Source organism: Mesoplodon densirostris, chromosome 14, assembly GCF_025265405.1.
Source record: "Mesoplodon densirostris isolate mMesDen1 chromosome 14, mMesDen1 primary haplotype, whole genome shotgun sequence".
NCBI classification, from domain to species: Eukaryota; Metazoa; Chordata; class Mammalia; order Artiodactyla; family Ziphiidae; genus Mesoplodon; species Mesoplodon densirostris.
The window spans coordinates 8,073,318-8,088,388 of record NC_082674.1 but is presented as its reverse complement, the minus strand read 5'-3'; the positions used below and the strand labels follow the sequence as shown (position 1 = coordinate 8,088,388).

At 45.9% G+C, this 15,071-nt stretch overlaps 1 protein-coding gene across 3 annotated transcripts in view; it reads right to left on the bottom strand.

Annotated features, from left to right (window-relative positions):
* ATP6V1C2 (ATPase H+ transporting V1 subunit C2) overlaps positions 1 to 13,558 on the bottom strand; it is a 46,791-nt gene extending 33,233 nt beyond the window's left edge. For all 3 annotated transcript variants that reach the window (XM_060117378.1, XM_060117379.1, XM_060117380.1), the window contains exons 1-2: positions 13,430 to 13,558; positions 10,753 to 10,820 (exon numbers count right to left, since the gene is read on the bottom strand). In XM_060117378.1, coding sequence (XP_059973361.1) covers positions 10,753 to 10,820; positions 13,430 to 13,558 — 197 coding nt within the window. The remainder of the gene's footprint in view (positions 1 to 10,752; positions 10,821 to 13,429) is intronic.
* Positions 13,559 to 15,071: the final 1,513 nt, after the last annotated feature.

The following is a 15,071-nucleotide window of genomic DNA, read 5'->3' as shown; positions in this document are numbered from 1 at the left end:
ACACAGACGCCCAGCAAATCCTGGCTGGCTCGCTGGATAAGCGCCTTAGGATGTGAAGCAAGAGATCAGCCAATGCTCCTCAGAGCCACCACGGTCCCCAGTCTTCCCTGCTTCCCTCACGCGCCAGCGACAGGATCCAGACGTTTGCTTTATTCTGCTGCCTCATCGCCCAGAATGCGAACTTTTCAAAGAAGGGGCATTTCTTTAAAAAAAAAAAAAATCAGTATTCCTGGGAATTCCTGGCAGTCCAGTGATTAGGACTCTGTGCTTCCACTACAGGGGGACAGGGTTCAATCCCTGGTCAGGGAACTAAGATCCCGCAGGCCACAGCGCGGCCAAAAAAAAAAAAAAAAAAATCAGTAGCCCGTATGTCTACAAAATAGTAGTACTCAATGCAGCTGTAATATCAAGCTTAGTCCATGGCAAGAGGGCCGTGCCCTGGGACCCCATGCTTTAGAGGGTCCTAATCTGGCCCTCATCTAAGCCACTACCATCCCACAGGGTCAGGAAGCAATGCAAAGGTCTGAGGGTCAAAGGGGAGGTATGCAATCACACTTCGGGTATCAGGAGCCTAGCTGCCTCAAGGAACAGGTATTTACCCAAGAGAAATGAAAGCTATGTCAATACAAAAACGGTACATAGACATTCATAACAACTTAAATAGTCCGAAACTGGAAACCATCTAAATGTCCTCTAATGGGTGAATAAATTGTGGCTTACCCATAAAACGGAATACTACTCGGCAGTAAAAAAAAAAAAAAAAAAAAAAAGACTATTAATATACACACCACAACATCAATAAATCTCAAATAATGATACAGAATGGAAAAACCAAACCAAAAAAGTACACACTATATCATTCCATTTATATAAAAGTACTAGGACTTCCCTGGTGGCGCAGTGGTTAAGAATCTGCCTGCCAATGCAGGGGACACGGGTTCGAGCCCTGGTCCGGGAGGATCCCACATGCAGCGAAGTGGCTGGGGCCGTGAGCCATGGCCGCTGAGCCTGCGCGTCCAGAGCCTGTGCTCCGCAACGGGAGAAGCCACAATGGTGAGAGGCCCACGTACCGCAAAAAAAAAAAAAAAAAGCCTACGCTACACTGAGGTACCATTTCTTACCTATCAGGTTCATAAACCGCTCCCCAAATTTGACAGCATACTTGATTAGAAAGATTGTAGGAAAATGGGGACTCCTTAATTTCATTGCTAGTGGAAATGCAAAAATGGTCAGAGAAATCTGACAACAACCATTAAAATTACAAAGGCATATGACCCCGGGATCCAGCAATTTGCTTCTGAGAATTCATCCTGCAGATACACCTGCACAATTATATGTGCAAAGGAATGATGTTGGAGCAAGATTACACCCTGTAGCACTGTTGGTAACGGCCCCCTTCCCCATAAAAGTAAATAAGCCAAGTGTCCACTTCTAGGGCTGGTTAATAAACTATGATACCTCCCCCATGTGGAACGCAAGGTAGCTTAAAACCAAGAAGGCTCTCTATGTACTGACAGGGAAAATCTCCCAGGATATATTGTTAAGTGAAAAAGAAGCAAGATGCTAAACATGTGAATTACTACTTTGTATTTGAAAAGGGGAGAAATAAAAATCTATACTGGAATTTGCCTGTATTTGCATAAAGAAGGACCAGAAATGTATACAAGCAGCTTCCTAAGTGGGGGCTGAGGAGGGAGTTGGATGGGGAGAGGATAAGGGAAACTTCTCATGTGGAGCTTTTTATATTGTTTTTATCTTTGATGCATGTGAATGTATTACCTGTTCACAAACAAACAAACAAAAAACCACACACACACACACACACACACACACAAAAACAAGTACAAAAAACTTTGTTGTAAGTTTTTAAATATAAATTTAGAATCCCTGGCCTTAAGACATACTTCCTAGAAGTACGTTAGGATCCAGTGGGTAAATAGCTGTGTAAGTGCTATTACTAACACCGGTCCTCAAAGTCGGAAGCCCATCTGCCTCAGGATCACCCAGAGGTCCCATTTAAAATGCAGATTCCTAGGCCCTGCCCCAACCGGACCCCATCAGCATCCCTGGAGGTGGTGCCCCAGGACCTGTAATTTTTTTAAGTTCCCCAGGAGATGGTACAGGTGCTAGAAGAGGAGGCCCACTGCTGTGAGATGGACGTGTACCCAGTAAATATGAATTCAGCGCACACTCTGAGCCAGGCACTGCTCTAGGAGCTGCGCACAGAAATACTGTCCCTGTTTCCTTGGGGCATATATTCTACAAGAGACACACAAAGACAAACAAGGAGAGTGTTAAACAGTGGTGTGTGGAAGGCAGAGAATTAAAACAGGGTGACCTAGAGGGGCTCGGCTGGCTGCTAGTCCACAGAAGGCCTCTGGAGGGGGTGACATTCCAACTGAGATGGGATGACGACAGGGGGCCCACCCTTCGAAGGTGAGGTGGCAGGTGGGGGGGCCTGGGTCAGGAGTTCGGTGCAAAAATACAGAATGAGAAGAAGGTGGTTTGGATGAAGGCAGGGAAGTGGACGGAAACGGGACAGGTTTGGCAGGCGGAGGCCGCCGGGCTCAGTCCTCACTGGGGTCTCAAGTGGAGGGTCAGGAAGGAGGGGCCCAGACCGTTTGCTCGGTGCCTGGGCCCCGGGAGCCTTTGACTGAGGCGGGTAAGACCATGTAAGAGGAGAATGGAAACATATAAGCTGTCCGTTGAGAATGATATTAATTTCGGACATAAAGCCAATGCCAAAAAAGAACCATTTAAAGCTGCCCCTTAAGCCTCTGAAAATAAGTCTAAGTGGCTGCCATCTATGTAAGGCGTGAAGAGTGCTGTGTGGACAGGACTAGGCTGAGGTCTGGAGAACAGTGGAGCCGTGGCTCCCAGGAGCTGATCCAGGTCTAAAATGGAAGGGGGGACTTCCCTGGTGGTCCAGTGGTAAAGAATCCGCCTTCCAATTCAGTGGACGCGTGTTTGATCCCTGGTCGGGGAGCTAAGATCCCACATGCCGCAGGGCAACTAAGCCTGCGCACCACAACTACTGAGCTCGTGCGCCTCAACTAGAGAAGAGAAAACCCACACACCACAGCTAGGGAGAAGCCCGCGGGCCGCAACAAGACCTGACGCAGCCAAAAAAATAAAGAAAATAAATAAATAAAAAAGAGGGGCCCGATACTAAATTTAGCCTCCAAAGAATCACTCTGAGTTTCACAATGTTGCCTGAGGCTGGCGCTGGCCTGTTGCCTCCTGCACAGAAATCAACGCCCCCTCCTTCCCTGCAGGTGGGACTTCTGCTTTGGTGAGAACTGCTGGAGCTGGTCGGGGGCTGTCAAAGCAGAGACTATCCCGGCAGGGCTTGAAGGAGGGGATGAAGGCAGGGCGGGCGGGAAAGAAGTTAACCGCCATCTGCCAGAAAGGGAGAGAAGCAGGGGGACCAGTGAAGGCCTGACACACATCAGCTATGACCCTGCACAGTGACTTAACTCTGAGAACATCAATCTTCTCATCTAGAACGTGGAGATAGTCACCCAGTTCCTGGGACTGTGGTGAAGATCTCATGAGGAAATAGAGAAACGGAAGGCGCCTAATACAGTGCCTGGCATACAACGGGTTATCAAAGAATAGCCCCTAGCAAAACAGGGACGTGACAACCAGCAGGTGGTGTGGACTCAAGACAGGGAACAATATAACAGAGACTCTAGAGAACATCCAGGGGCGACCCTCAGCGGAGTCCTAACTGTCATAGACCTTTATGATCCAGCAGGAAGAGCAGCAAAGTGCATCAAGATTAGAAACATGGACCCAGCAGATATGAAAGTCATTGATACTGCGGGTCCAACAGACATATATCAACTCTGTACAATGAAAACAAGAGACCACACCCATCTCAGGCACCCATGCAACACTGAGAAAAAGCAGCAAAGAAAACTTCAAATTCCCAAAGGTAGAAATAGCACTTATTTTATTCTCTAACAACAAAGCAATAGAATTAGAAGTGAAAAACGAAAACAGAAACAACAAAAAAACTCAACAGCCCAGAAATTTAAAAAAGCATTTAAGGGCTTCCCTGGTGGTGCAGTGGTTGAGAGTCTGCCTGCCGATGCAGGGGACACGGGTTCGTGCCCCGGTCTGGGAGGATCCCACATGCCGCAGAGTGGCTGGGCCCGTGAGCCATGGCCGCTGAGCCTGCGCGTCCGGAGCCTGTGCTCCGCAACGGGAGAGGCCACAACAGTGAGAGGCCCGTGTACCGCAAAAAAAAAAAAAAAAAAAAAAAAAAAAATAGAATGAGGACGCTGGCAGAAACTAACACACCATTGTAAAGCAATTATACTCAATAAAGATGTTTAAAAAAATCAAAGGGTTACATTTCAGGAGACAAAGCTTGAGCTAGAATAAAGGAATGAGATTCAAAAAGAAAAAAAGAAAAAAGAATGAGGACTCTGCAGCCAGACTCCCTGGCCTCTAACTTTAGCTTCATCAGTTATTGAAATCTCTGGGCTGTCACAGAATAGGCATTCAATAAATGTTAACTATCACTATGTTATGATAACATTATTATTATTATTTATTATAATTTTTTTTTGCGGTACGCGGGCCTCTCACTGTTGTGGCCTCTCTCGCTGCGGAGCACAGGCTCTGGATGCACAGGCTCAGCGGCCATGGCTCACGGGCCCAGCCGCTCCGTGGCATGTGGGATCTTCCCGGACCAGGGCACGGACGCGTGTCCCCTGCATCGGCAGGTGGACTCTCAACCACTGCACAACCAGGGAAGCCCTGTTATGATAACATTACGATGTTAGTATTGCTGTTGTTCATGATTACTGATGCAAAATCTTACAGCCTTAGCAAACAGAGTTCAACATCCCCAATAGGGTTTCTCCTTGGAATGCAAGGATGATTCAATAATTATGATATCTATTAATAAATATACCATATTAAGGTCAAGGAAAAAGAAAGAAACAACATAGGACCAATTCGTTATATGCCACAAAAGGAATCTGAAAACAATTACAATACTTATTCCAGATAAACTTAGTAAAACAGAAACAGATACTTCCTTAGCATGATAATAGTATATTTAAAAACAAGAGCTCAATGATATTTAATGGTGAGCCACTAAAATCATCCGAATTAAAGGCAGGAACGAGAATACCATGTCCACTACCATCACTGAGAAATTAAACATTTTTCTGGGCTACTACCCTCTGCAATTAAGCAAGAAAACAAAATGAGAGAAAAGCAGGGAAAGCTGTCATTTACAGACAATATGATCACATGCCTAAAAACCTTAGAAAATAAGCTGAAAAATCATTAGAAACAACAAGGAAATTCCATAAGTTGTCACGTCGTTAAGTTAATGTGAAAAATCCCTATTTACAAACAATAAACATTTAAAGAAAAGATCTCATTTACAATAGCAACAAAATAAAAACTGTAACACTTGGGAAAAAATAAGATATTTTGCAGGACCTTCTGAATAGACCATTAAAGCTTTACCAGAGGAACAAAGAGAAAGAACTAAGTCAATTGAAAGATGAACGGTGCTCATGGAAACACTCAAAGTTTTAAGAATGTTAATCTCCACTAATTTCAGTGCAATCCGAAATGAATCCTGAATAGGATCTTTGCAAATCTGTTTGTGCTAAGTAGATATCTCAAAATAAAATTTGTAAATATTGGGTTGGATCATGAATGTGCATGTGTGTGTGTGTGTGTGTGTGTGTGTGTGTGTGTGTTTCATTTTGTCTTTTTTCACCAGGGAAGAAATCACACAAAACCCTAATAATGGCTACCTATGGGGAGAGCGACTGGGGTGAAAGTGGAACTTTCAATTTTCTTTTTGTACCTTTTTATACCATTTGATTTTTTTAAATGTGTAAATATATTACTTTTTAAAAGTGTCAACAATAATTATCTGAGCAATGAATAAAACACAAGTAAGACACCTTTCAAGGTCTGTATTAAAAAATACTATTAAGCGTCCTGTTGGCTCTGGTGGGAGCCACTGAGAGGAAGGGTAGGCACAGATGGACACATGGGTGAATTAGTGAATCTGGTTCAAGGGTCTATTCCCCCTCCACTGCCCCCAGCCCACCCAGCTCTTTCTAGGAACTTCTCTCTGGGCATGTTTCCTCATCTAGAACATGAAGGAGTTCGATTAGATCTCTAAGGACCCATTCAGCTCTAATATTCCAGGATTCTTTCTTCCGTTCATTCATTCGGCTGGTCTTCTGGAGCTTACAGTCTAGCTGGGAAGACAGACAGTCACCAAACGATCCCATAAGAACATGTACAAGGCCACCATGGAGGGTGCTATGAAGAAGCGGGCACACTCAGTTGTCCTAGGAGAGGGTCCATCAGCAAGTCCGCAGGCAGGGGGTGTGGGTGAGAGGAGAGTCTGGGGGAGCTGAACAGGATTAGCAGGTGATAACAGGGGCGAGTGGGGTATAGGGAAAATTAGTCATTCCAGAGAGCAGGAGGTCAGCGCACACACAGCGGGACTACCAAGCAGCCCTGAGGACTCACAGCACACATAAACAGGCATTCGACTGACATTTCTCCAGTGACTCTAAACTGCATCAATGCAGGTAATCTCATCCTGATGTTCTTGCAGTGACAGAGAAGAGAAGCTTGGGTAATTTTTTTTTAATTATAGTTTTGCTTCTCTTTAGAATGCCCTTAGAAGAACCGACTTCCTAAGACTTGCATCACTAAGCAGACAGCCACACTTGGATATGGAATCTTTGATCGGCCAACCCTCAGTCAACTTCACGGAGCCACGTGGATAAAGAAAAGCCACCAGCTATTCCGCAAGCCAGGTAATGCACTCAGGGGCAGCTGACGGTCGCCAAAGTACCAGAGAAACTCATGAGGTGCCTCTGACAGCCCAAGCGCCAGTGAAGTGTAATTTTTTAACCAGCACTGAAAACAGGCTAAGATACTGGGAAGGACGCAAATGTAGAAGAGAAAAAAAAAAAAAGGGAGGGAGGGCTCTTCTAAAGGTAAAATCATTTGGTTTCTCAAAAGTTCCTTAATTACAGTGCAAATACAGAGTAAATTACCAAAGACAGCATGGGGGAATAAATCAAAAACAAAAGGAAGGCTCCAGTAAGCAAAAGCTGCCTTCCAGCTATGTGGAAAAACACTCTAGTGCACCGAGTAAATAAATAATAAAAGGATGTGGAAACAATACACCTTGAAAACTCCTGATCCTTCTCTGTTCTCCTGGCCAGTAGCAGCGTTGACAGGTTTATGCTGCCCGGGTTACATACCCAGCTAGCATTTATTTATCCAATAACACCTGCGTACTTTTAACTGAAGCTGATCTCTGTATTTTATTAGTGTATCCCATTATTTTACCCCAAGCTCCAGCATTAACCCCCAAACAAAAGTTATCTGACCCCTAGACTAGATAAATGCTAGAAATAAGAATTTCAGCGTGTTCAGACCACACCACTTTTTTTCTCCCCCTGAGAGGAAGGCTCTTGGGAATATACACCCACAAGGAAAAAATAAAACAATGCACAGTGATTTTCATTCTTCCATACCTCACCCTGTTTAAAAAAAAAAACAAACAACTCTTTAATTCATTCGGGTGTTATGTTTCACAATTACAGCCTTAATTTGGCTTACTCACGCATTTTCTTAAACACAAGTAACTTGTGCAACCGACAGGTACGGGACAAAACACAAATGCTTACTGAAAAAAAACAAAGAAACAAACAAAAAAGGAAAGTGGAAGTGATAATAATCCAAGATCACAGAATTTTATTAGAGGTAGAGGGGGCTTTGGTGAATAAGAAAGAGGTTAAGGACTTGCACCAGGGAAGAAAATTGGTAGCAAAGAAAGGTCTAGAAAGGTCTAGAAAAATAAAAATGCTGACTAGCTGTCATTTCTGCAGCAGGCCTGAGAACAATTCACACTTTTTTTTTTTTTTTTTTTTTTTTAACAATTCACTCCCCGGAAGCCAACACTGCTGCACCTCACTGCATAGCCTCCTCCTGTGGTTTGTCAGGGCTGCCGAGGAAAGGCATCTCCGGCCCAGGACAGTGGGCTGGCCTCCACGGTATCTGTTAGACCCACCTCCCCATGGGGCAGAGCAGCCTAAGAAAGGAGCTGATATTTAGGCATCAAGCCACTTTTTCTTGGATGTTAGTTTCTCATAGAACACTTCCTGGGATTTGCTCATTCTTGATTCAACATGATTTCACTCCCCTTCATTCTTCCCTGAAAGCACAGAGATGATCACTACTGTCCCATTTCACAGATGAGAAAGGTGAAGGTTAGGTTTCTTTCTCAAGGACTGTGAGCTACAAACTGCTTGGTGATTAGGATTGCCTTTATGTGGTTAGTCCAACATCCCACATAGAGCAAACCGTTACTAATAAAGGATTCTTTTTATTCTTAGGCAATGGGTGGCTGAACAGCAACTGGAACACCGAAAACTTAATTTCTAGCCCATGGCACCAAGCTGCAGATTAGAAACCTCAAAGTATGATCACTAGAACTCCTAATTATACAATTTCCATAAAAATGCATCAGAAAAGGCAGTAGCATGCACATCACCATTCCACTGAGAAGGTAAAAAGCACATGTCCACAGGCCCTGAAAATAGGAAACCCTCTATTTAGGGTCAGGCAGTCAAACCGTGGTCTCCCCTGGTCATGCAGATTGGTAGGTGTATGCCTTGGCCCCTGAAGTCTCTTTCCTCACCTATCTCACCTGTATTTTTCTTAAAACCAAGTGAAAACACTTGTTAAACAACAGTTTCATCTTCACCAAGACAAGGAAGTATTATTATTTAAAATCTACCTAAAAGGTAAATTATGGCAAATCCATATGGTATAACATTACAGTGGACTAGGTAATGGTGAGATCCAAAGAACAAGATACGAAGGGAAAAGCAAGTTACAAAATATGTGTAATATGGGGACTTCCCTGGTGGCACAGTGTTTGAGAATCCGCCTGCCAATGCAGGGGACGTGGGTTCTAGTCCTGGTCCAGGAAGATCCCACATGCCGCGGAGCAACTAGGCCCGTGCGCCACACCTACTGAAGCCCGCGCGCCTAGAGCCCGTGTTCCGCCCCAATGACAAGACCGTGCATCACAATTAAGAGTAGCCCCTGCTCGTTGCAACTAGAGAAAGCCCGCGCGCAGCAACGAAGCTCCAACGTGGCTAAAAATAAATAAATAAATTTATTTTTAAAAATATGTATAATATGAAGTCACCTTTATTAACATATGTATGCATAAATAATACTTATGTATAGAAAAAGTTGGATGTACATACTGCAAATAAAACAAATATAACATATCCAGTTATCTCCGGATGGCATATTTACAAGTGATTTGTATCGTATGATTTGTATTTTCTTTTTTATGCTTTTCTATGATCTATAAATATTTCCCAATGTTCATGTACCAGATTTGTAATAATTTTTTTAAATAAATGATTTGAAGACTAAAATATCCTCATACACTTTTGGTGGGAGTACACATAGGAACGAATTCATGGAGGGGTAATATGGACATATCTGTAGATGTTTACATGCAATACTCCTTGATGCAGTGTTTCAATTTTTAATTATCCCACTCCTACATGGGCAGAAAGAAGTACAAAAAAGGACAGTCATTACAGCATCGTTTGTAATAGCAAAAGACTAGAAAACGTAAATGTCCATCAATAAGAAAATTCAAATAAATTAGGTTACATTTATTCAAGGTAATGCAGCCAGTTTAAAAAAAATGCAGGGGCTTCCCTGGTGGTGCAGTGGTTAAGAATCTGTCTGCCAATGCAGGGGACACGGGTTCAAGCCCTGGTCCGGGAAGATCCCACATGTCGCAGAGCAACTAAGTCCGTGCGTGACAACTACCGAGCCTGCGCTCTACAGCCCGCGAGCCACAACTACGGAAGCCTGTGTTCCACAACTACTGAAGCCCGCGTGCCTAGAGCCCATGCTCTGCAACAAGAGAAGCCACCGCAATGAGAAGCCCATGCACCGCAACAAAGAGTAGCCCCCGCTCGTTCCAACTAGAGAAAGCCCGCACGCAGCAAGGAAGATCTAACACAGCCAAATAAATTAATTTAAAAAATTTTTTTAAAGATTAAAAAATAAAATTTAAAAAAATTTAAAAATGCAATTATGGACTGACATGAAACTATCTCTAAGAAATGTGATTAAGGGGAAAAAGCAAAGTGCAGAATATATATGCTATCATTTGTATAAAATTATTTTTAAGAAAATGTTCATATTTATTTGTACATGTACAGGCTGTCTCTGGAAGGCTCTCCTAAAAATTATAATAATGTTGCCTTAAAAGAGGAAAAATGAGGGGACAGGAAACTGAAAAATAGGTGAGAAGAAAACAATTTTCACTGGATAGCTTTCCTTTGTACTTGAATTTTTTACTACGTGCATATGTTCCCTACAAAAACAAAACCAAACGAAAAACTTAAAAAGCCTTGGGGGGAAAACAGCACCAACTGTTTTTCTAAGTGTTTCAGTACCTTATGCCGTAGCCCTCTTCATTTTGAAGGCAGCCCCCTAAAAAAAACTCTGCCTCAGCAAACAAAACTACGCAAGGGACCCCACGTGCAGTTATGGAGCTGGCACCCTCACGGAGACCTGCCCGGGCTCTTCCTGTGACTTCCAGGGCCGGGTTTAGGCAAGCACGGCCTTGGCCAAAGCAAGAGCACCGTGTCCTCTGACAACAAAGTCACATTCTCACTTGTATGTAGTAAATAAGAAATATTTTACCTTTCAGCAAAGATATCGAGTTTCCCCAACTCATCAGAGAGGCCAACAAGGGAATCCAAGGTCCCCACCTAGAAAGATCGGAGAGAAGTTAGATGCTCAGGCTTTGTAGCTGGCGGGGGGCACGGGGTTTCAACTAAGGCGCAGGGAATTCTTCTATCTTGACTCAGTTGTTCTTGGTCAATGGTGAAACTGGAAACTGAGACGAGCTCTCAAGGGAAATCAGTGGATTTTGGACGATAATTAGTATTACTATTATTATTTTTTTGGCCAACAGGATAAACTGTCATTTCTGCCATAGAAAGGAGTGACTATGTGTCATGGTCTACCCTCAGCTTATTTTCGTCTAAGAATGGCAGTCTGCTCTTCGGGGGATTAATCAACACAGCCAAGGAAGCAATGAGACAGAAAGCAAGTCAAGGAAGTTATCATTTCTGAAAGCCTTTCTTCTCCAAGGTAGTCCAGCCAATCCCTATCTCTGGTCCTCTGTGCCGTTATTAACAGTGATCTGGCTGGGGCAAGGGCAGCTTTTCCTCCTGCTCCCATTCATGAAAGTCCTTTTCTTTACAGATTACTCAGGACAAGCTGTTTCTTGTGGAAATTATTACTGTGTCCAAAATTGTATTTAAAGGTCTACTCACAGAATCAGAAGGAAAAAGTTTGTTATCACATTATCAACCACCCATCAGATGTTGAAAAGTAATCAGGGAACTATGAAGTCTGGATATTCCTAGTAAGTGTTGTTTCTTTTCAGACAACTTAATTTTAAGCAACTTTTGGAAGAAGTCATGTCTTTTTTTAATCTTTGTACCCTCGGGTCTGGCACAGCACTTCACATGTAGTAAGCAATGAGTGGATGCTTAATTTACTAACCTTCACAGTATCTGACCCTGGACAAACCATGGCAGGTTTGAAAAATCAGCAAGATGTGGGTTCAGAACCCAGTGTTGCCACTTACCAGCTCCACAACCCAGGTCTCCTTTCTCAGCCCATCCTGAACTATAAAGTGGGAGTTGTGAAGATTCAGGAAGATGTGCTTAAAGAACCTGGCCCCCAGCATACCGCTCCATAAACACTAGCAAATGTAGTAGCATCATTAACAACTATGCAGAAAAGCCAGAGGGGCAAACTGAGGTTTGAAAGAGGATTACACAGCAGTTTACTTGAAGAGCCACCTCTGGGCATTTAGCACCATTCCTCCAGAATCCATGACATAGTTGTAGGGCAAAAAGACTGCCTTAGGCTTCTTCCCCTTGGAGGAAGCATGGCAAAAAGTCCACTCTTTTTGAAGTAAGAAGATTGCACGTATCCTTGCTCCTCTTGCTCCTCTTCCATGTCTGTTTCATTTTAAAATCTCTTTCTGGGACTTCCCTGGTGCTCCAGTGGCTAAGACTCCGCATTCCCAATGCAGTGGGCCTGGGTTCGATCCCTGGTCAGGGAACTAGATCCCACATGCCACAGCTAAGAGTTTGCATGCCACAACTATGAGTTCGCATGCTGCAACTAAAGATCCCACGTGCTGCAACCAAGATCCGGCACAGCCACATAAATATTTTAAAAGTAAATAAATAAAATAAAATCTCTTTCTGCCATCTGCCCAGTTGTCACTAAATCTTCTTCCTTCTCTCTCCACCAGAACCAGAGGGATGCTGGATTGCCTGCCCTGCTCCCAGTTCAAGAGCACAATCAAGGATGAACCTCTTGGGCTTCCCTGGTGGCACAGTGGTTAAGAATCCACCTGCCAATGCAGGGGACACTGGTTCTAGCCGTGGTCCGGGAAGATCCCACATGCCACGGAGCAACTAACCCAGGCACCACAACTGCTGAGCCTGCGCTCTAGAGCCCGTGAGCCACAACTACTGAAGCCCGTGAGCCTGGAGCCTGTGTTCCACAACAAGAGAAGCCACTGCAATGAGAAGCCTGAGCACTGCAATGAAGAGTAGCCCCCGCTCGCCACAACTAAAGAAAGACCACGTGCAGCAACAAAGACCCAACGCAGCCAAAAATAAATAAATTAATTAATTTTTAAAAAGGGATGAAACTCTCCTGGGGTGGCGCAGTGGTTAAGCATCTGCCTGCCAGTGCAGGAGACACGGGTTCGATCCCTGGTCTGCGAAGATCCCACATGCCGCGGAGCAACTAAGCCCTCAAGCCACAACTACTGAGCCCACGCACCGCAACTACTGAAGCCCACGCACCTACAGCCCGTGCTCCGCAACAAGACAAGCCACCGCAATGAGAAGCCCGTGCACCGCAATGAAGAGTAGCCCCCGCTCGCTGCAGCCAAAAATTAAAAAAAAAAAAAGGATGAACCTCTCTCCAAGCCTGCACATTTAAAGTATACTGTTGGTCTTCTTAGATGTTGAAGATAAAACAGGAAGAATCTGAGAACTCAATGAGGACCCAAGTGTGTTTAAGACACTCTTTCCACTTTTTGAAGACACTGCTAGCCACACCCTTGTCTCCCTCTCATTCCGTCCTGTGGCTCTAATTCCACAAGCATCACAGTTAATTTGGGGCTATTCGTGAAGTCCCATCCAGACCAGGCCCCCGTACAGCTTCACAGCCAGGCTGATCCTCAGCATTGGCGCCGTTGTCCTGTTGTTTTCTCCTTGGCTTTTCAGAAGACACCCACACCACCCCAGCCCATCACCTCCTTCCTCCTCCTGGGGTATTTTACCTTAAAATCAGGAATCGTGAATTTGGTGTTATAAGACAGGTTTGACTTGGAGGTTACTGTATTCATCCTCTCCAGCGCTTGTAAATTTTCCTTATCTCCAGGGGCAGAAATTAACCAAAACTCGGACATGTTTCCAGTCTTCTTTTATCCAGTTACTGACCAGAACCACAGCAACATACACAAACAGAAACAGGAGAGAAGTGTCAAAATACCTCTACCTGTTCACCACTCCCTTCCCTCAGAATTAATCCTCTCCACTTTTCCCATCTCCCGTTCCTTCCCCCCTTTGACCTTCCAGTTCAGATTCTACAGTTCCAAGGACAGCCATCTGCCCAAAGCTTATCTCCACTTGGAAAGCCCTCAGGTCTTGTAAAGACTCCCAAAGACCCTCCTTCCCAGGGTGGTTCTGACTGGTTTTGAGGAGAGAAGGAGGGGGAGTGTGATTCCTGTCCCTCCGACTTCAGCGAAAAACCCATTCCTGGCATCATAAAATGGGGGCCAGTAAGCTGGACTTGGGCACAAAACCCATTCCTGGCATCATAAAATGGGGGGCAGTAAGCTGGACTTGGGCACCTTCTGGACTATTTCTCTCCCTTCCACGCTGCATCTCCAGGGATGTAGGATTGGGGGGTTAGAGGGGTGGTGAGGCAGGAACCAGACAAGGAGGCACTTCCACAATGGGCAGGCTGGGCAAACCCAGATCTTAACTGACCAACCTTGAGATTGGAGCTAGCTTTACAACGACTTCAGAAGAACCCCTTTCTTTATAAAATAAGGAGGGGAGAGGGAAGGTAAGGGGGCTATTAGAGTCGTTTTTCCACGGGACTAGGTGTCTATTCTGCAGAGGTGGGTAACGCGCTGGGTCCGGCTGGGAGTTTCTGTCCAGCGTCTAAAGTCGATTAGCTCTGCTCATTCAAACGTGTACACACCCACACCTTTCTCCCCTCGGCCTGTTTCTCCCTTCCATCGCCTCCCAAAACGTCTCCGGGTGGCTACGAAAAAACCAGGATAATAGCCAGAGACCCATCGTGCAAGCTCTTCTTGTTGGCCCCCGTCTCACCCCCTCGAAGACAATCTTAGCCCCTCCCAACCCTGCGCACGCCGGACGCAGCTCCTTTCGCGCTTGACCGCTGATGGCCTGGGGACAAACTGGCCCTGCGCAGAACCTGGGGAGATGCCACCTGCCCGGCCCCTGGGAGGGCGCAGCAGAGACGCCGGTTCCCTGGTTCCCACGGAGAAGGCTCGGCCCTGGACGGCGCCCCTGGGCCGAGGCGAAGCGGGGACCAGAGCGACGCGGGCGGCTCGAGCTGGGCCCCCGGTTGCGACGCGCGACCTCTCCCCACGCCGCCTCGGGCCCCCGATCCGCCGCGCGTCCTTACCGGGAGCCCGCGGGCCTCGCGGGCTGGGGGCGGACTGGCGCCAGGCCGGAGCGCACGGCCGGCTCCCGGGAGGCAGCGGCTTCTGCACGACGCCCCGCCCCGAGCTTTTATCCGAGCGGGAGGCGGCCGCCCCTCTGGACATTTGCATACCGGGCCGCCCGCCTCCAGCCGCCGCCGGGCGGGGGGCGCCCGCCGGGCCCCTGCGGCCGCTGTGCCACGCGAGAGGCCGGCGGATCCAGCCCTTCGCGACTTGGCCGAGATCC